A 21,901-nucleotide genomic window follows, 5' to 3' on the forward strand; every position below is an offset into this window, starting at 1 on the left:
GGGGTGAATGGTGACGGGCATTATTGGAACCTGTCGCCGGCTTTCTGTTTTCTTCTGATGGGAATAATGGCAACAACTTACTTACTTTTGGGAGACCTAAGAAGTTTTGAAATTCAGAACATGAGGCATTACCAAATTCAGATGCCAAGAATGGAAACTCTTCTGTTTTTGGAATCTTCCCCAATTTTCCGTCTCATGTACAGGTTAGCCTCTCCTTGTTACCTTTCCTTTCATGGAAAGGTGGGGCTGCCATCAGCACTGTACCAGCTAGCTTAAAACAGAAATCCGCCAGAGCTGCTCGCAGCCCATGCTCGTCCATGCTGCCCACCGCCACGGCCAGGAGCCATGGGGCCAGCTCTGCCGGGAGCATTTTTAAGCATAGAGAGAAGGGTACGATTTGTTGCAGAAGCATAACACTGACACGCCAGAAACGATTGCCTATATTTATTGAAAGGATCCCTTTCTACACACCATTTATAGTGTTGTGATTTCTGTGTTGGCGTTATTTTTAAATGTCTGAATAGCAATTTAAGGCACCCCTTTATTAGGCAGTCTTTGTAAGTATAATCCCGCCATTAAAGCAGTAGGGCATTGTGCACGGTGGAAATATTACATGTGTAATGATTTGCATTCTTAATGTTCCAGAACCCTGGGGTTATTAGTAAAACGATTGGAGAAAGGTGGTAAAGCTGAACAAGAAAACCTTTTTCATGAGAATGATTGCATTGTCAGGATTAATGATGGCGACCTTCGAAATAGAAGATTTGAACAGTAAGTGTGTGCTGCCTCATTGCTGCACTTTCCCTGCATCAGGCGTGACAGAGTGCGGGCGATTGGGGTACCTCAGACCATATGTCTGTGGTCTCTGCCTTCATGCTGGAGAGGAGTATTTTCTGCCATTATCTAGCTTTTAAAAATTTCATCAAACTCCAGGTAATCACCGTCATTAGACTATGTTTCCAAATGCCCTCTGACTGACGCAGCACTTCTTAAAATATTATGGGCCCGATTTAGGCTTTACGGTTTGGCCACTTCCTCGCCTTTTGGAAAATCCATCAGGTTGCTAGTTTTTATTATACTTTTAACTCACATGTCCAACTTTGTCACATATAATGTGACAAATAGGAAGACAAAGCTCCTTGGACCTGCAGTGTCCACTCAGATTTTCCTTATCCTGACTCAAGCCCTTACTCCATTAAAAAGATAAAAATTGTCCAGTTCCTATAAAACAAGGCAAAAATGAGCAGAAATCATAAGGACTTGGTTAAAGACCTGACTAGGGATCCAGGTAAGATGGAGTAGCTTCTTGGGCTGGTCTTGGAAGAGCACAGTGGCCAACAGCTCTTAACATTTTGAGTTATTGAAGCTGCATTGGCATTCTGAGATGTTTGCATGCGCAAACTTGGATTAATTTTTCTGATAAATAATGGATAGTCACTTTCTAAAGTTTTCTAAGTGTACTTATAAATATATTTCTTTAAAAACTCGACTGGTCTCCTTGTAAGGAAATACTTTATGACTTTTAAAAGTCGTATTGGATAATGTTGTAGAGAGGAGGTTATATTTAATTTCTTTTAATATTGAAATGATAATACCTGTTGTGCTTAAAACTGCAGTATGACTGAATGATTTACAGCGGAGGGTCTTCTGTGGAGGGCATACCAAAATACTGGTATTGTGCCTGTAGCTGTACATAACTTTGTCATTTTTATCTAGAGAATGAGAAATTTATATTTGGAGACACAGCCCTGCTGCTATCAGAGCTTGCAAACCCGATTGATAAATGGGTTATGAGAATTTTGTTTTCAGTTTCAACAAAGTCTGTCCGTCCTTGTTGCTTAATGAGTATACTTAACTAAGCTCGTAACATCTTCGAGTCTGCCAGTCTTCATTTGCTAAGTTTCCATTCTTTCTCAAACCCAGAGCACAACATATGTTTCGCCAAGCCATGCGGACCTCCATCATTTGGTTCCACGTGGTTCCCGCAGCCAATAAAGAGCAGTACGAACAACTGTCCCAAAGCGAGAGGAACAATTACTACTCGAGCCGCTTCAGCCCCGACAGCCAGCATGTGGATCACAGGAGTGTGAACAGTGCAGGGCCGCAGGCTCTGCCGAGGGTGCCCCGGCCGAACCCCCTGCCCGAGCACACGGACCCTCACCCCCGACTCCTACCTCAGAGCACACAGCCCTCGGGAAAGCCGCCCGCTGCTCCGGGCCCAGCCGTACACCACGTGTTCAGTCCCAGCAGTAGTTACAACACCAAAAAAGTAGGCAAGAAGCTTAACATCCAGCTTAAGAAAGGTATGACCTGTCTTCCTGTTTTTCACAGAATTTAGTTTCAAAATCAACCAACTAACCCAAAGCATCCTGAGTCTTATCTCATCATTAAGAACTGATACATCTTTTTAAAAAAGCATTTACAGTTGTATATTTCTTTATGCTTTTCAGATTCACTTTGCTGTATAAAAATTAACACGTAGAAGATCAGAGGATAGGCCTTAAACGTTATGTTTCTATGAAAAAAGTAGCAGCTACGGCTGCCGTAAAATTTTTGGCAACGAAGGAAATGGGTTTCAGGATGTTACCATCAAACCCAAAGCAACAGGGAGGCCCTGACTGTTTTGAGTGCCCCACTTGATGTCCACATACAGCCCCCCCTAGAGGATGTTAGAAGTCCTTCCTCCAGTTCAGCCCGTCCTTTGGTAACGGGAAGGGATTGACTCCTTTGAAGCTGTTGGTGGTTCCCGGTGAAATGCTGAGAAGCAAGGCCACTGGCCCCTTGTCTCCTGCTCTTCCAGAATATCGCATTCTTCCCTTCCTCAAGGTGACAAGGGGAATCGGAATGGGCCTTGCTAGTACTTTATTACCTGTGCCTTACATCAGTGTGTTTATTTAAGGATCCCCCGCCCTTAGACAGTGCCTCCTTGTGTACAGAAGGCGTTCAGTTCTGTGCTGGCCTCCCTGATGACTCAGATCAGGCTCCTAGGTTTGACTTTCTCATTCCCAGTCACCGTCCCCTCCAGGCACTGAGATATACTTTTGCTATTAATCATCTCTTTTAGCTGAGCATTTTTATATATTTTTAAATCATGTCCTTCAAACTGGTGTCATTATAAAGAATATTTCTCCTTTTATGAGCTCAACCAACCCCTACAGTTAGTTGGAAATGAACCAGAGAGGCTGAGCGATTTCCTCAAGTCATGTGGCCACCAGCAGCAGATTCTTACTGGAACCTTTTCCGTGTCCTGACATTGAGACCGTTCTTCTTTCCATTCGGGGTAGAGTTTACAACTCTGTAAACTCTGAGATTCCTATTTCCTTTCTAAATCATACTCTTTCATTGAACTTTATGTGAACCACAAATGCCTTCTTTCTGGTTACTGGCTTTTTAAGCTCCGAATACTTGGTTGACCTGATCAGGAATTGACAACCTCACTCCACTTTTGAAACCCCTTACAGATACAGAATCACATCAGCTTAAACCCCTTTTAGCCCTGTTAATGTGTAAGTGAGAGGAATATCAGATTCTCTTTCTTCCTTTTTCTACACTCAAATGAAAGGACGTGGTTTTTAAGCAAAAGCATATCAAGAAACACAAAGAGAGTTGTATAAAACATAAAATTCTGCTTGGGATCTTTCAAAAAGGAAGACTATTTTCCATTGTCATAAAGATTTTAGTTCATAAATATCTTTGCCTTTTTACTCTGATATAGGCATATTCATTGTTTAATTACAGTTTTCCATACAATTACTATATGTTAACTCCTTATGATATAATATGAACTTTTTAAATGAAGTGAAATTTTATTTGCCATTAAAAGAATCACTCTTTTGAATACAGAAATCAATAGTTTTATTTTGGTAGCATTTAAAAATATATGATTACATGTTACAGAAGTTAATTTAGAAAGATTATGCTCAATCAACATAAAAATAGAAATAATAGTTTTCTTTTAAACATTTTTCTGACCTTGAGTTATATAACTGATTCAGAGCATCATAGATCTGGCCTGATTTTAATTTATTAACTATGAGAATGTATGGCAAAAGGTGGAAACTGCCTGTGCATTCTGCCAGTACTTACAAATATAAAAAAATAATGTTCACTATAAATAAAAGTGACAAAGAATGCTCATTGTCTGTGATTAGTACTAAATAGAGATGTTTTAATGATTGTATGAGGTTGAACAAGTTTTCATTGTAGTTAACAGGCAATGTTTTTACCAGTTATTATGGTTACATTTAACATTTTTTAATGAAGTACATCAAAAATGTAGGGTTTGTCAGTGTTAAACTTTAAATTCAGTTCAGAGTGAACTGACACGATTTGAATGACAGAAGCTCTTCATAAACTGAGGTCAAAGCTAAGGACTAAGAAAGCCTTTGTCATAATGATTCTTTGGCATAATTTTGGAACTATGTCATATAACATGTCGAAATAGAAGAGCCCCTATGTACCTGCTTCCGTAATTATGATTTCTTAATATTTATTGTCATTTTGGCCTTCTCAAATACCCTGCTCTTTGGTAGAAATTAGCTTTTTAATAAAGTCAGAGGAGAAGGTCAGTGATCTATTTCAGTCAGTGCAAAATGTTTTGTTGGCTTTGCTAAATGAAAATTGATATCTATTTATCTTTCTTTGAAAGGTCATTGCCTGAACTTTTGGCGTACAGATTTAGGGGTTATTGCTGATATTTTAATAGTGTTTTGTTTCATATAACAATCAGTCTTTGTAGTTCATAGAAATTAATATTGCAAAAGGAGAATAATTTAGAATTCTTCCTTAATAAATGTTATTGCAAGTCATTAGAGTTTCACGAAAGCACAGAAACGTATGGAAAAGTCCCAGCAGAATAATTAGGAGAATTTCATATAGACAATATGCCGTTCAAGTCTTCACAGAAGACTTAAGAAATTAACAGCCCAGGCACATTAAAGTGATTTCAGACTTGACGTAAATGAATGTTTTGTTTGAATTTGAGAATATTTACAGTAGGTTTTTGTTACATGTACTGTGTTTTCATCATTTCTACTTTGTTTTTTCTTTAACCCACATTTTTATTCATGTTTATTTGCCCATATTTGTTTACTTAGAGATTCATACCCTGACTTACAGTTTTTTAGCGAGTGCTGCATCAAATTAATGAATTCTGTAGATTTTTCACCTTTACATATCTCTTTATTCTTCCTTTATTGAGCAAGTATTTGTCCTCAGATCATTTTAACTGGAATGGAACCTAGTATAGTTTTTAAAAGCTCGAGTAGAAATGAATCATTATTGGAAGCCTTATACAAATTCTGTTGATTCATTAGAAATTTATCATTATCTTCACATTTTTTCTTGGCTCTTTCTGGCTCACTGCATGTTGGTTTCAGTGACATAACCCTTTTCACTGTATTGAGCTTGTAAGGGTGCCTGTCGAGAAAGCTGCCAAAGAGCCTGGAATTGAAATTATGCACTAGCACAGTCAAGTGTAAACGCCTCAGTACACTCAGTACTCAGTACTCAGTACCTTTAAACATCATATGTTGATCCCCAGATTTGGTAGCTATGAGCTCAGATGGGTCATTTGCCTTTTTTTTTTTTTTTTTTTTTTTGAGAAATATAAACGGTAGGATTTAGGTGAACTAGAAGAGAACTAGGCGAAGATAATATGGTTCATCCTGTCAGTTTGGGGAGGTTCTTTTATCTGTGTCTAGAAACATTTCTCATTTCATTGTTTCTTTTCCATCTCCCTGGACTTGTTCTCTTCCTTGTTTTCACTGCTTACCCTTCAAATCTGGATACCGTTATTGCACAGTCGTACTTGATACTTGAGATACTATGGGTTTTAACAGGTTTTTGGGGGGGGGGGGTTTGCATAGAGAAATTGTTTATTTTCATAATCAAATATTTAGACAAATTTAAAAACATTCAGCAGGCATATTTGTATATTATTTTCATCTGTCTGACTAGGTTCCCGTTTTTTCTTAGACTAATGAATTTTGATATATATACCATTTAAACCTTCCATAATTTAGTCTATGTTGAAAAATCTTACAACTTTTAAAGTATTAAATGGGTAGGTCAGTGTGAAAGTTACAAAATGTCAAGTTGAGGTAGAGAATAATAACAGATCCTTCATGTATGATATACTTGTGAAATTCAAGATATCTCATTTTGTTTACCTCTTTTTTTTTTCTGTTATATATTCAGGTACAGAAGGTTTGGGATTCAGCATCACTTCCCGGGATGTGACAATAGGTGGCTCAGCTCCAATTTATGTGAAAAACATCCTCCCACGAGGGGCTGCCATCCAAGATGGCCGACTGAAGGCGGGAGATAGACTCATAGAGGTGAGTGGCTTCAGATGTTCCATGATTCTTGAAAAGTTCCATTTTCAAGGGTCAGAGTCGTTTGAACATTTTCATAAAATATGAAATTAAATTACATAATTTCGCAGAAGTATGCATCCTAAAACATTGTATTTCTGCTTCACTTTTACACTTCTCCGTGTTATTTGATGCGAAATGTCTTTTCATTTAGTTTACTCATAAATTTTTAGTTACTTGGACATCTGGTTTATGAGATAACATAACATTTGTCATTATGTAAGTACAGTGTCTGTTAGGTTATATTTCTGGATGGCTTTAAATTTATGTCTGGCAGTATAGAAATGTTATCTCCTCTGGAATCAGAGCAGAGACAAATGAAGTAAATGAAAACAGTGTGTCTTGATGAGAAGAACAAGGAAGTCTGGAAATGTCAGCGTGGAGAATGAATTGAGACATAAAAATCAAATGTCAGGAAAAAAAAGAAATAGTCTTTCAAAATTTCCTTTCTGTACCTCATGGGTTTCATTTGGTTCATCGGTCTTTGAAGCTATCTCTGACATACATAAAGATACATAATTTCTTACGTATGAAGTCTGTGTGAATGTTGTGCATGTAGAAATAACGGGGGGAAAGATGGAGAAAGAGGATACTTTGTCAGTGGTTTTTCTCGTGTTTTCTTTAGAAAACATAGTCTGTGTTTTTAGCGGCAGGCACTGTGTTTCATAATTATTAACTAGCATTTAAGTACTAGTGTTAAATATATTGAATGGATAAACAACAAGGTCCTCCTGTACAGCACAGAGAACTATATTCAGTATCCCATGGTAAACCATAACGGGAAAGAATATTTAAACAAAGAATGTATGTGTATGTATGACTGAATCATTTGGCTGTACAGCAGAAGTTTACACAACATTGTAAATCAACTATACTTAAATTAAGAAAAAAAACCAAGCACTAATGTTAAAGTAAATTTTTATGACATTATCCTTTTTTCTTAACTGAAAAGTAACGGAGCAAAGGAATAGCTTCCAGATTTTTTCCTGTGTCTACATTTTGGGGCTAGATTCCTTCAATCTTCCTCTTTCCTCTTTGTCTTGTTTACATGACACCATGTTTTAAAGGGAGAGCGATAGAGGCCCAGTAAAAGGGAAGGTTTAAGTACAAATTGTGTTTAGGGTATTGTTTCCAGAAAGGGCCTCTTGTCCTCGGGCTGTAAGTGGGGTACTGTTAGTCCCCGTTTGTAATTGTAGCTTGTTTCATTTAGGAAGTGTATCAGCTTATTTTTGCCTCTAAATCATAAAAAAAGCCTGTCCCCTCCCTAGCCCTCTCTCCCTGCAGGGCCCCTGCCCTTCTTCCTTGCTAAAGGTAATCCGCTTTATTTTTGTGTCTCCCTTTCATCATGTAATTACTTTACTTGTGACACATCACAGAGGCTTTTGCTTTTCTTTTGAGGAATGGAAGGGTCTGCGATCTGTATCTCTTCAGGATTAGGCTTTATCTTCTGTAGCTCTCAGGCGTATTTTAAACCTACCTCTCTAGTATCCTTGGTTGTATTTCTACAATATCAGCAGTTCTGTGGGCAAAAAGGTTTTCTGAGTATCTGGATATTTGCAAGCCTATATTTAAATCAAGTATCAAGTGACTAATTTTTAAAAATTATCTGGAAGAGTTCTGCTTTCTTTGAACCTATTATTACTGACCTATTTCCTACAATCCCTTGATAGTAATGCATTGAGCTATATAAGAAGGTTTTCAGTGGGGGAAAGGTTCCAGAACATTAAAACTACAGGAATTTTGATATTACAATTTAAATGATATATTTAATTGCCTTAGACAAATGCTATTTCTGTCTAAAGAGAGTAATATAGAATACTTTGAAAAAGAAATTTCCACTCTCATTCCTGTTAAATATGTAGTGCTTGCTGGTCATATTCTACTTTCTACAAAAAATGATGAGATTCCCCAGGAAGTGGTATTTTCAAATCTCTCTCTTTTTTTTTCCCCCCTGGTAAATTTTTTTTTCTTAAAACATTGAAAAATCTTGAAGTGAAATACTGCAAGCCCTCCAAAAATATTATTTAGTAGAGATTCTTCTTCAGTGTTTGCTTTTTAGGGATTAAAAAGTTATCATCCTAATTTTCTGTAAAATTTCAGTGAAAGCTAAAATGTTTTTACCAAAATATTTTTAGTGTGTTTTTACTATCTTCTGCAAGGGTGGCATCTTTTTATTTTGGTGTAAGGAAATCTGTGATGCACAAGGGCATCAAGATATCCCAGTTCAAAGCCAGGAAGTTTTGTGTTAACTTGGCGTTGTAGATATATTTGTATCTCTGGTTACTTGTTAATGCACTAGTGGCTGTGCTTTTGGTTTATTGATAAGACCTGAAGGGTTGACTGCTTCCTGCCTCACCTCTAGGTAACTGGTCTGCATTTCTTTATTAGCCCCAGCAGCCTGCTGGTTATCAGATCAGGGCAGAATGTACCACGCAGTGAACCATGTTCCACGGCAGACATGATCAGTTCTAGAATGTGTGTGTCGTCTCTTGTTATCTGTTTGCCCAGTATCACAGCTGAAAACTTTTTGTCTGTTTTAGGTAAATGGAGTTGATCTAGCAGGCAAATCCCAGGAGGAAGTTGTTTCGCTGTTGAGAAGCACCAAGATGGAAGGGACCGTGAGCCTTCTGGTCTTTCGCCAAGAAGATGCCTTCCACCCAAGGGAACTGGTGTGTAAATTCAGAGCAGATGAAAGGTTTCTGATGCACATGAGGCAGGGATCTGGGCTAGCGACCTGCTGGCCAGTGTTTATTAAGAGATTTTCCAAGCAGTGTCTATATTTTATATATCTTTCAGCCTTAGCATAATACAAGCATTCCTTCCTCATATTTCTTCTGTTTTGGAAACAGATATCCACAATGTTGAGTGCAAGAGTATTTGAAAATCAGATTGCAGGGATATTTTCTAGGACAGCAAATGTTTATTACTGAACGCTTTTAGAGGGACTGATTGAATACAGAGATGTCGATTATTCCATAACTGTCACTTCAGAGGCTGTTGTTGAAAGCTTGCCATCTTCTCCACTACATATGACAAATTTTCATATTTCAAGTTTTCATGGTACGTGTAGCTAAGCCAAATAAAGATGCTTGCTTACTGTTGTATGAAAAAGAGGACCTTAATTAAATACTCTTATTGAAAGTAAAAAGACCTGAGTTGCAATAAGCCCCAGGGCCATTAATTCCCAACATAGACATTATTTAGAATGACATAAATGAAATGAAAAGGCATTTGTTTGCAAACTATTTATTTCACTTTTTATACATATGTCAGTGCATCTAAATATTAGATAGGGGTATTTACATAGTATTTGTGTGAACGAAATCTGTATATTAAATTGACACAGTTCTTAATGTTTTTCTGCAAAAAGTGGTAGATTTCATTTATGTGTAGAAATAATATAATTGGAGGAATCACCTTTATCTTTTGTTTTGGTGTGGTAGGAAACTTGTTTTACTTCAAGTACAAGTGGTATTTTAAATATTTCAAAACAGATTCTAGTTGGGTCATTTTAGGACATTTGACCTGTCTTTCAGATAGCTTTTAGCTTTATCTAAACAATAATGAATCCATATATACTAGAGTGGTTTTAGGGACGCAGTAGGTTTTAGGGACGCAGTTCCCAAATTTGTCCGATTGCCCTAATTCTCTTAGGCTAATCCTTCAAGTATGGATGTGTCATGGTTAATAAAAATTTCCTTTTATTATAAAACAGATTTTAGTCTTGGGAATACCCCATCTCTTGGTTACACACACGCTGACAATTTACTATGATTTCATGGAAATTTCAGATTGTGATAGGGCTGAAAACTGAACACTTGTGTTTTAAGTAGATTTTGAGAAATGATGAAAACTTCTTTATTTCTGTTTAGAAATGTTTAATGCATTATTTCTCAATTTAAATTTGGTTTTCCATTTTCCCCCCACTGTTATCCAATTCTGTGCTTTAAATGCCACCTGATCCTAAATCTGGAGTTGTCTCTATTAAATTGTAAATGAGCAGTTAAAAAAAAATTTAAAAAAAACACGAAGCTTTAGATGCGATAAAGCTTTAGTTCTTCCTCAGTGTATCTGAGCCTGGGTGATAGTTGGCATTATTAGGTTGCCAAAGCTTAAACACTGCTCTTACAGCCGTTCCCGAGTTAGTGCCAGCACAGACCAGCTTAAGGTTATTCAAGTTCTTCTGGTCCAATTTTGATCTTCCAGGCTTCTGTTTTCCCCTTCTGCTGCCTCCTTTTTTTTTTTTCTTGGTTATTTAATTTATTGCTTGTGAGCTTTTCATTAAGGAGTGAGCCAGTAGGCCGTCAGTTTATTCACGTTGCAGCTGCTATTCAAGGTTTAAAAGAAAGAAAATTCTGAAAACTTAAAGGAGTGCATTGAAAATGATCTTTCAATCCAATTAACAGAGCTCTTTTCCTCTGTTTGGGGTGTCTGTGTTTAAATTCTGTGTCTAAAACAAAATACTTTTATCAATAGGTGCCCTTTTTTTTTTTTATAAGTCAACCTTGTATCTGTTAATTAAAACAACTCTATAATACATGAAAAAAAAATCACATTTATAACCTGTGTAATATTGTAAAGTATGATGCTCGTGGTTCAGACCTTTATTCTCTGGCCTAGCTATCAAATTACAATATACCTTATAATTTAGACTTAGTTGGGAAAATTAGAAAACAAAATTAGAGACAGTGCCAGGAATAGAAAAGCAGTTTCGTGAGATTTGTTTGCCTCCAAATAACAAATTCATGATATACTGTGAATGAGCAAGTAAAAATTTACATCTAGAACAATTCTTAATTTTAAACAACCCCGCCCACACACATAAGATAATATAACCACATCAGTGAAAGTTTGCAAGACAGAGTGATATATCAGCCATTACTATAATCACCCTCTATATATTTCGCAGATTTTAAGAACAAACAATTTTTCCTTGAGAGTAAAGCTTTGTGTCCCTGTGTGTTGAAGATGGCTTTGGTCAGTCTGTATTTATGTTTTTCTTCAATTCTTCTAGAATGCAGAGCCAAGCCAGATGCAGATTCCAAAAGAAACGGTAAGAGCTTTGTCTTTTGCAGGATGCAGAGATGTTGGAAAGATAAATTGAACTAACTTCTTACTAATTAATTATGAAGTTATGTGTCCTCTCTTTTCTTGGCTCATAATAGATCCTAATATACAAAGATTTATTAAATCCCAAAGTGGTCTTACCTTAAGTGACTTATCGCTACTACCCCAAATGGAGAATATTTTGTGATTATTTTTGATCAGACAGGGATAAAAAAGAGACATTAAAGACTTTCCTATTCACCTGCATATTAAGAGAGAGCAAAATTGGTGAGTGACTTATTGCTACTACCCCAAATGAAGAATATTTTGTGATTATTTTTAATCAGACAGGGATAAAAAGGAGACATTAAAGACCTGCATATTAAGAGGGAGTAAAATTGGTGAACTTAGTAGTTTAACATCTATCTATCTATCTATCTATATATATAGAGAGAGAGAGACTTCATGAGTTGTGAAGTGCTGTAAGAGGCTACAAAAATAAAAAAAGAGAACAATTCAGGCATAGAAAAAATAGGGAGGGCTAAAAGTACAATAAAAATGTATCATAAACACAAAAAATAAAATATCAGCAATTAGACTAAACATATTGTCATAATAACTTATATTTAATAAGTTATTTATTATCAGTTATTATAGTGTATTTTAAGGGGCTAATTCTCCCAACCGAAGTAAGCTTTCACAGCTTAGATTAAAAAGCAAAAAATAGGTGTTTAAAAGATAAATCCTAACACAGGCTGAAAATAAAGGAACAAGTTGAGTACTAACAGGTGGTACTAACATAATGAAAGTAAGGATTGCCATATCAGTCTCTGAACTTATCTTCTTTTTTGTGTGGGTGCATTGCATGGGGAAAAAAGAGAGGGTGTTTTATATTGACACCTGATATCATCCAGTAGAAATTCCAACAGTCAGGATCTTTTATGTATTAAACAGCACAGCACAAACACATGTCATTCCCAAACCTTTGTGAGTAAGATGAAAATTTAGCAAAACCATACCCATGGTGGGTGATGCTAATACGTATTTTTCCAGAATTTGGCATGTTAGATAGACAGATACAGTAAGAATATGAAGAAATTGAGTAAAATAATTAACACTAATAATAGCATTACATAATTTAATTTTTCTTGACACATTCATAATCAGACAACTCTGAACCTAATAAACAAACAAAATGTTATTTTCAAATATTCCATCATTACAGAAATGGATGAATAATCAGACCTCAGAGGAAAATCAGTAAACAACCTTGAGAATATTACACATTCATAAGTACAGGTTGTAGGAAATTCACAGCCTTCATTTTTTACCCATTAAATCAATAGGTCTGTGATAGTTAATCAGAATCACAATAGTATTTATTTGTGTGTGTGTGTGTGTGTGGTGTGATGGCGGGTATGTTGAGAGGTGAGGAGAAATTGGACAAGTTGATTCTGAAGAGTCAAGTGGGGCACAAGAATGATTTATTTTAAAAGACAATAATGATAGCAAAAGGTACTTTAAAGCTAGAATACTTAAATAGCATGATATTGTTATAGGAACAGACAAGTAGATCACTGAAACACATTGATGATGTAAGCAGTCCCAGTGTTTACGTGTGTGTGCATGTTTGTTAGAGGAGACATTTCAAAATAGCGGTAAAGAGTGGTTTGTTTAGTGTTTAGAACAATTGGCCATTCACTTTAAAAAGTTAGATTCCTTTTTCTCACCATACACCAAAATAAATCCCAGTTAATTATGAAATTAAACCTAAAAACATACCAAAAAATATTGAGAAAATATGTGAAAAGTTTCTCTGTTAACTTTGGAAAGTAAATGCTCGTCCCAGCATGACAAAGCCAAATGTCCTAAGAGAGTAGATTGATAGATTTGTTTATATCTATTAAAAACCTTTCAGAGCAATAACCACACCATGGAAGAGTTGCAAGATAAATGCTAAAGGCATTTTGCAACGTGATCCTTGGGTGAAGAACCACTCTTTGGTGTTTGGAATCTTAATATCATAGAACTTTTTGGAAAAGCCAATGACTTCACACATAAACTATATCTGTTTATGCCTAAGATGATCTGAGATGGAAAATGATGATATAAGCAGTAAAGATAGGTGTGTTCTTTCAAAACATTTAGTCAGTCCTTGTGAGGAGATTGAGGATTAGCTCTGAAGTTTGCAGTCGCTAACGGGAAGCAGCAGCTTTGGCTTTAAATGTGGTATTCCGTTGAGAATGTCTAGGTTTGTTCTACTTCACTCCTCACCCACAAGCTTTCTGCGTTCTTGATAGCATGCCAGAGCAAATGACAATTCAGTCACCTTAACAAAAGAGATGATATATGTGTATGTGCGTCTGACTTGCAATTACAAACGGGAATTTTTTTCTGAAAAAAGTTTTCCAAGCTAAGTTAAAGAAAGTACAGTTTTTTTTGTTTGTTTTTGTTTAAATGTTTTCTTTTCGGTTTCTTGTTCTTTCTTTTCTCTCTCACATCTGGGCCTCTCTTTCTGCTCCTGCTAGGTGATACCATTTTGGGCTGTTAGAGGCTTCATGTTAAAATTATAATTAAAAACTTGAATTCCAGGATCTCTGCTTCTCTCTGTCTTTTGATGGCAAATCATTAAATTTATTCAAGTGGCAAAATTCTCTGATACTACTTAAACTTTCTGTGATTGTAAGCACTTTGAGAATGGAATGTCCTCAAGCTCAGTTAGTTTGTTTGTTAGTTGATTATCACAATGACTCCCAGAACTGATTAAGTCCGAGAAATTTTTAAAAAGGTCATTTAGGTAGATGAGTAGGGCTGTACCAATAGTTGGTAGACCTTTTAAATATCTGAGAAGCAGGTTTCTTGTACATCTTCTAAATATTGTATTAATTAGGGAGAGTGGGCAACTAGAAACCCTACTGAGTTTTAGGTTATCTGTCCATTCAAAATTGGACAGAAAGCTGAATTGTTTAGCAGAGGCTCAAGCTCACTTATTCCATGTCCTGAACAAACTCCTTTGCCTTTGAAAAGTTCATTCACTTGATAGTTTATTCCTGTGGATGTCCAGGTTGGACAAGACAATACATGGGTGTATTAGTCAGGGTTCTCCAGAGAAACAGGACCAATGGGATGCGTAGATATAGAGACAGAGATTTATTTTAAGGAATTGGTTTGTGTGATTATGAAGGCTGGAAAGTCCAAATCTGCAGTGTGGGCTAGCAGGCAAAGACCTAGCAGAGTCCATGGTGCTGATGAAGTCCAAACGCAGTCTGCCGGAGGATTCCCCCTTGCTCAGGAAGTCCTGTCTTTCTGTTCTGTTTTCTGATTGGATGAGACCCAGTCACATTGTGGAGGGCAATCTGTTTTATTCAGAGTTCACAAATGTAAATGGTAATCTCATCCAAAAACACTTTCCAAGTGGACACAAAAGTAACCATCACAATGAAGTAGTGAATTTACCTACAGGCTGTCAGGCCTGGACTTACCAAAGTGCCAGTTTCTTCTTTGGGCTTCAAAGAGCTATGCAGACCTGCTTAGGAAGGCCCCCAAGAACTCTTTGGTAAGATCCATGTAAGAATATAATTGTACATAAAACATATTCAGAGCTACTGGATAGAAGTAGGGCTTTAGAAAATAATAGTGTTCAGAGATGATACTAGACCATACGGATAAGACATAAAACATGCTTAAATGTCAAGAATTCAGCATTCATTCTGAGAGTTAGTGAGATCTCCCTGTAGAAACTGCAAGGATACATTGAGGAGATTTGGGGACCCTCCCTGAAGATCAGGAAGCATCTTGATAAGCTAACTTCAGACAGGTTATAATCTTGATTTGGAAATTTAATGAGCTAGTCAATAAGCATGGTCATAGACTTATTAAACTAATGGTTGTGGTATATCAAGTAAAGCCTACCATGTTGACCCCACTGTAAATTAAGAAAACAGTTGAAGGAATTAAGAAAACAGTCCCATTTACGGTAGGACCAAGAAGAATAAAATACTTAGGAATAAATTTAACCAAGGAGATAAAAGACCTGCACACTGAATGCTGTAAGACACTGATGAAAGAAATTGAAAAAGACAAAAATAAATGGAAATATATTCCATACTCACAGATTGGAAGAATTAATATTGTTAAAATGTCCATATTACCCAAAGCCATCTACAGATTCAGTGCAATCCCTGTCAAAATGCTGATGGCATTTTTCACAGAAATAGGAAAAAAAATCCCTAAAATTCACTGAAACCATATTGAATCTATTGGATCTCTAATAGCCAAAACAATCTTAAGAAAGAACAAAACTTGGAGGCATCACAATTCCTGATTTGTCTATATTACAAAGCTATAGTAATCAAAACAGTTTGATACTGGCATAAAAACAGACATATAGAACAGAATAGAGAGCCCAGAAATAAACCCACCCATATATGGTTATTGATTTATGACAGAGAAGCCAAGAATATGCAATAGGGAAAGGGTAGTCTCTTCAATAAATGGTGATGGGAACACTGGACTGTCACATGAAAAAGAATGAAGCTGGTCTTCTATTGTACACCGTGTACAAAAACCAACTCAAAATGGATTAAAGATTTGAATGTAAGACCCCAAACCATAAAACTCCTAGAAGAAAACATATAGGGTAAGCACATTGACATTGGTCTTGGTGATGAATTTTTGGACTTGACACCAAAAGTAAAAATAAACAAATTAAGACTACATCAAATATAAAGACTTCTGCACAGCAAAGGAAACCAATGAAATGAAAAGACAACCTCTGGAATAGTAGAACATATTTACAAATCATATATCTGATAATGGATTAATATCCAAAACATATAAAGAACTCACAACTCAATAGCAAAAAGATAATCTGATTAGAAAATGGGCAGAAGAACTGAACATTTTTCCAGAGAGGACTGATGGACAACAGGTACATTAAAAGGTGCTCAACATCACTAATCCACAGGGAAATGTAAATCAAAACCACCATGAGATATCACCTCACATCTATTAGAATGGTCATCAGAAGGACAGGAGATAACAAGTTGTGAGGATGTGGAGAAAAGGGAACCCTTGTGCGCTATTCGTGGGAATGTAAGTTGGTGCAGCCACTGTGGAAAACAGTGTGGAGTTATCTCAAAAAAGTAAAGATAAAACTACCATGTGATCTAGCAATGCCACTTCTGGGTATTCATTCAGAGGAAAAGAAATCTGGATCTTGAAGAGATATCTGCACTCCTGTGTTCATTGCAGCAGCACTTTTTACAATAGCCAAGATGTGGAAACAACCTAAATGTCCACCAGTGGATGAATGGATAACGATGTATGTGTGTGTGTGTGTGTGTGTATACACAGACATTTACACATATATATGTGTGTGTGTGTGTACACACACACATACATGTTATATATATACATATATATATTGTATATCACTTACATGTGGAATCTAAAAAAGCCAAACTCATAGAAACAGAGACAAGAATGGTGGTAGCGAGGACCAGGAGAGTGAGGGAAAAAAGGAGATGTTGAGATTTCCCTGGTGGCGCAGTGGTTAAGAATCCGCCTGCCAATGCAGGGGACATGGGTTCGAGCCCTGGTCCGGGAAGATCCCACATGCCACGGAGCAACTAAGCCTGTGCGCCACAACTACTGAGCCTGTGCTCTGGAGCCCACGAGCGGCAACTATTGAGCCCACGCGCCTAGAGCCTGTGCTCCGCAACAAGAGAAGCCACTGCAATGAGAAGCCTGTGCACCACAACGAAGGGTAGCCCCTGCTCACCACAACTAGAGAAAGCCTGCGTGCAGCAATGAAGACCCAAGGCAGCCAAAAATAAAATAAATAAATGTATTAGATGTTGGTCAAAGAGTATAAACTTCTAGTTATAAGATGAGTAAGTTCTGGGGATCTAATGTAGAGCATGGTGATTATAGTTAATAATAGTGTGTCGTATACTCAAAAGTTGTTAGGAGAGTAGATCTTAAATGTTCTTGCCACAGAAAAGAAATGGTACTTTTGTGGTGTGATGGAGGTGTATTAGCTAAGCTGTGATGGTAATCATTTTGCAATATATAAATGTACCAAATCAACACTCTGTGCACCCTAAATTTACAGTGTTATATGTCAAATATACCTCAACAAAGCTGGGAAAAATAGTCAAATCAGACAAAGCAAATAGGGAGCCCCAAGTGGGGAACTGAATTACGGGTTGTTACATCTTCATCCAAAACTTTGTATAAGTTATTTGGGATAAACTGATCATCAGACATTTCTTTAGGCCTATAATATAAATTAATTTCAATATCCTAGGTAACACAGATGAAAGAGTACAAAATTCTCTAATTTGAGTTTTTGTTTAAGATTTATACTGTCACACACTAATCATATGCTGACCTTAATAGTTTGCTTTTGAGCATCTAATGTTGCTATTATCACAAAGAATTTTATAAAATGTGTTCTGTTTCTAGTGCTTTAAATATTCAGACCTATTTTAAAGTCATGATTCAGTGAAATACTTTTCAATCCAAATGACTCAAACTTAGTTTACAACAATCTTATTCCAAGATTGGGATAGAATAATATTTTCATGATCTTACAAGAATAGTAATGATTTTGTATAGTGAATCTCTTATCAGTTTTTAGGGGATTCATTTGAAATTCCCTACTTCTATAATAAGTTAAGGATTTCCTAATGTTTGGTGTATTTTCCTTTGGGGAACATATCTTAGTTATTCTTTATTGTCCTCCTTTTGTTGTATAGTGGTAAAAATTAATATCTTTAAAATTTATTCTATGATTTTTTTTGTTATTGAACTCAAGTTATTTTAAAGATTATGTTGGTAGTAATGTCTGTTTTTAAAATAAGAGCTGTTTTAGATATAGCAAAACTATTCTGGGTTAATTACTACATGCAATTTTTATTCTAAAACATCATGCTGTCAGAAAAGTTTTAAGAATAGCCTAAGGAACTCCAGTATACCCTTCTCCCACATTCCCCAATTGTTAATATTTTGCCACATTTGATATGTAATTTTCTTCCATTCCTCCCTTTCCCCTCCCTGTAATTTTTCCTCCTTTCCTTCCTACTATATAAGTTTTTTCAGAATTGAGATAAATTGTAGATGTAACTCCCCTTTATCTGTAAATCTTTAGTGTGTGTACTAGATCATATGGTAGTTTTATCGTTAATAAGAGCAAGGACATTTTCTTATGTAATCATGTTTAGTTACCAAAGCCATGAAATTAACATTGACTTAACAGTGTTGTATTACCCGTTGTCTCAGTTAGTGTCCTTCATGGTGTGCAGATGTGAACGAATGAACGAATACATAAGAAGCAAATCCTTTGGATCACACCTGGCATCTAGTTGTCATGCCTCGTTAGTCGTCTTTAATCTGGAACATTTCTTCAGTTTACCTTTGCTTTTCATTTTCTTTTTTTTGTGTGTGGTATGCAGGCCCCTCACTGCTGTGGCCTCTCCCATTGCGGAGCACAGGCTCCGGACGCGCAGGCTCAGTGGCCATGGCTCATGGGCCCAGCCGCTCCGCGGCATGTGGGATCTTCCCGGACCGGGGCACGAACCCGTGTCCCCTGCATCGGCAGACGGACTCTCAACCTCTGCGCCACCAGGGAAGCCCTTCTTTTCATTTTTGAAGAGCAAATTACTTTGAGAATGTCCCTCAATTTGGGTTTGTGTGACATTTCTTTGATTAAGGATTTTTCTGGCTTCACATTACAGATTAACAACTGTACAAAACCTGGGTTTTTTTTCCTCAAAATTTGTAGCATCAAGCGAAACATTTTAAAATTCTTGTTATTTATTTTACGTCTATTGTTTAAATCAGAAAAGAGCACAATAAAGCCAGATGTGACATTTTAACTTTGCTAATAAGAATAATTAAAATATCAACATAAATATCATGCATAAACATTCATCTCACATATGGGATAAATGAAAATATATAGCTTAAAGAAACTGGAGGGTTAGTCCTTTGTGCAAAAAAATAAACACGGTAACTTCTCTATTTAAAAAAATCCTCCTCTTGATTAAAACCGTAAATGGTTGTTATCAATTGTCTGCTCTACCTGTATATTATTTAATCTCTAGATATAGAATAAGTGTATTTTCTCTTTAACTTTTATGAAAACAGGTGTTAAGTGTGAGAATATGATGGCATAATTGCTTTTTTATGATCCATCATAAGGTTTTCCTTCCTAGCCTGTCATCCCCATCCCAGCACTAATCTCTGCCCAACGATTATGTTTTGGCCGTGTAATATAATCAACTCTTACTTCCTTGTTACCCATTTTGCAGATTAACCGAGACTTAGAGTGGCCTATGGGCCAGCTGTCTCCTCTTAGCAGTTGGGGCTTGTTTGGAGAGGAGGGAAAACTGGGCTTTAGTGCTGATCATTTGTGGCTGTTTTTCTGTCTCGCTGCAGATATGTGTGTATCTTTTCTGCTGTTCTGAGGATAGCGGGAAAGTAAACAGCTTTCATACTGCCCATGCAGTAGGTTCCCTGCTTCTAATATGCTTAGCAAAAATGCCCTGTTTTTCTGGATATTAGAAGGCAAAAATGCCAATGGAGTAATGGCCAAGGGAAAACATGACAGGTTGCACTGATAGAAAATCACTTGGGGTACATACATGTCTGTACATGAGGGACATAATGTGCACTTGAGTGACATTCATGTCCAAATGGCTTGAGGAGCAAGTTAAAGGGAAACAAAATATTCATCATGTTTCCTTAGAAAGAACTTGACTCAAGAAACGGTTGAGAGAGTACAGAATCTGGATGGAGTAAGAATCGAAGGTGATAGAAAATTAGCTTCTCCTTTATATCAGAATGAAGAGATCCCCATACTAGTAAGATTTTGGGAAAATTCTCTATAAAGTAGCCTTAAAAATGGTTTTTAAAGAGCAAATTTTTTTAAACATTTTGCTGCCAGAGAATTAAGTTCTCAAAGTTGGAATTAATTTCAGTCTTATGTCAAGAGCCAAATAGATTGATAATGCAATATCAAAGGAAAAGTACAATCTTTCACTTAAATGTTTTTAATGATAATAATGACTTAAGACTTGATAAGAAAGCTGAAAAAGAATATTATTCCCATCTGCAGTTTTCATAAGAAATGAAACTTTCCCATGCAGAATACAGTCTCCTTTAAGACAGGTTCAGAGCAGGGCACGTCAGGAAGTGACTCGAACTTGGTTAAAATTTCTCTTCATATATTCAGTCAGCTCCTTATCTTGATTTTTCAAGTAGAAGAAAAATGAGAATTTTAAGCCTTTGTGAAACGTTATGGAAATGTCAAAATCAGTAAACGTTAAAAAGCCAAACGATATAAATCAGTAAGTGACAATTGAGAACCTTCCAGATTTGAGGCAAATAAACGTACTGAATGATCAGATCTAAATGTGCCCAGTTAAGGACTATCTTTGGTTTCCGTGTCTTTTCAAGTGCAACTTTCCCAGGAATATAAATACTGATTCTGATTCACAGAGTGAATTTTATCTTTCAGTTACTTCTGAATTTAAAGTAGGAGGGGCTGTAGTGTGTTTTGGTACTATTTTGTATTTCAAACATCAGAAACAGATTTTATATTGAAGTAGCTGTATTCGTTCACACAAGGTCTTTATTTACTACTCTTGAATTGTTTTGAACCGTATGGATGAAAATAAAATTTTAAGAGCAAAACAAGTATATAAAGATAGTATAGTAAATATGATGTCAATAGTAAATATGTCATAGTAAATGTGATGCATAGTAAATATGATGTTAATGTTTGATGTGAGTATCTAATGTTTATTTCTCCCAAATCCATTGATTTTATTTGACCTGTAATTATTCTCTAGGAATATTTTAAGTGTAAAAAGGCTTTTATAATGGGCAGGTATAGACTTTATTTTGATACTGAAATGTATTTACTTTGTATAGTTAACATACTATCCCTTTGTATCTTTTCAAGTTGTTCTTTCTGTAATATTCTTTATTATATATATAGTTTTCCTGTTTTTAACATATTAATGATTTTTTTTTAAAACACACCTTGTCCTGATAACTATGAGGCTATCTTTTGAGATGGCACAAAGAATGTTAACAATGAATATTAGTAAATTAGGAACTTTAAAAAATCATGTTATTATGGATTTGGAGATTTCAAAATAACATATCTTTTGTATTATGATAATCTTTTAAAAAAATCTCTTACTGATACACTCTGTGCTTCCAAAAATTATTTCATCTAATTGAGATATCTGAGATTGCATGTTAAATCTCCAAATTATTATTAAAAATTAATATTTAAAATTATTTTATCATTATTATGTTAATTTGATAATTATTAGAAAAATTTTTTAAATGTGTTGAGAGACAAAGAAAAAAACTGAAGTCTACCTACATTTCCATTGCTCTGCAATAGGCTTTCATGTGTGTAATTGAACATTCTTTAAAAGTGCAATCTTTAAAGGATGCGTTAT

The 21,901-nt window shown here is 36.0% G+C and overlaps 1 protein-coding gene across 22 annotated transcripts in view; it reads left to right on the plus strand.

The window, feature by feature from the left end:
* Positions 1-21,901, plus strand: part of PARD3 (par-3 family cell polarity regulator) — a 673,340-nt gene that overhangs the window by 358,826 nt on the left and 292,613 nt on the right. For 16 of the 22 annotated variants that reach the window (XM_027121741.1, XM_027121736.1, XM_027121737.1 and 13 more), the window contains 5 exons: positions 646-771; positions 1,924-2,303; positions 6,199-6,338; positions 8,915-9,043; positions 11,389-11,427. In XM_027121741.1, coding sequence (XP_026977542.1) covers positions 646-771; positions 1,924-2,303; positions 6,199-6,338; positions 8,915-9,043; positions 11,389-11,427 — 814 coding nt within the window. The remainder of the gene's footprint in view (positions 1-645; positions 772-1,923; positions 2,304-6,198; positions 6,339-8,914; positions 9,044-11,388; positions 11,428-21,901) is intronic. The other 6 variants (XM_027121740.1, XM_027121747.1, XM_027121749.1 and 3 more) reach the window with 1 other exon arrangement.

Source organism: Aethalodelphis obliquidens, unplaced genomic scaffold, assembly GCF_003676395.1.
Source record: "Aethalodelphis obliquidens isolate GAN/ISIS:26980383/991018 unplaced genomic scaffold, ASM367639v1 scaffold23, whole genome shotgun sequence".
NCBI classification, from domain to species: domain Eukaryota; kingdom Metazoa; phylum Chordata; class Mammalia; order Artiodactyla; family Delphinidae; genus Aethalodelphis; species Aethalodelphis obliquidens.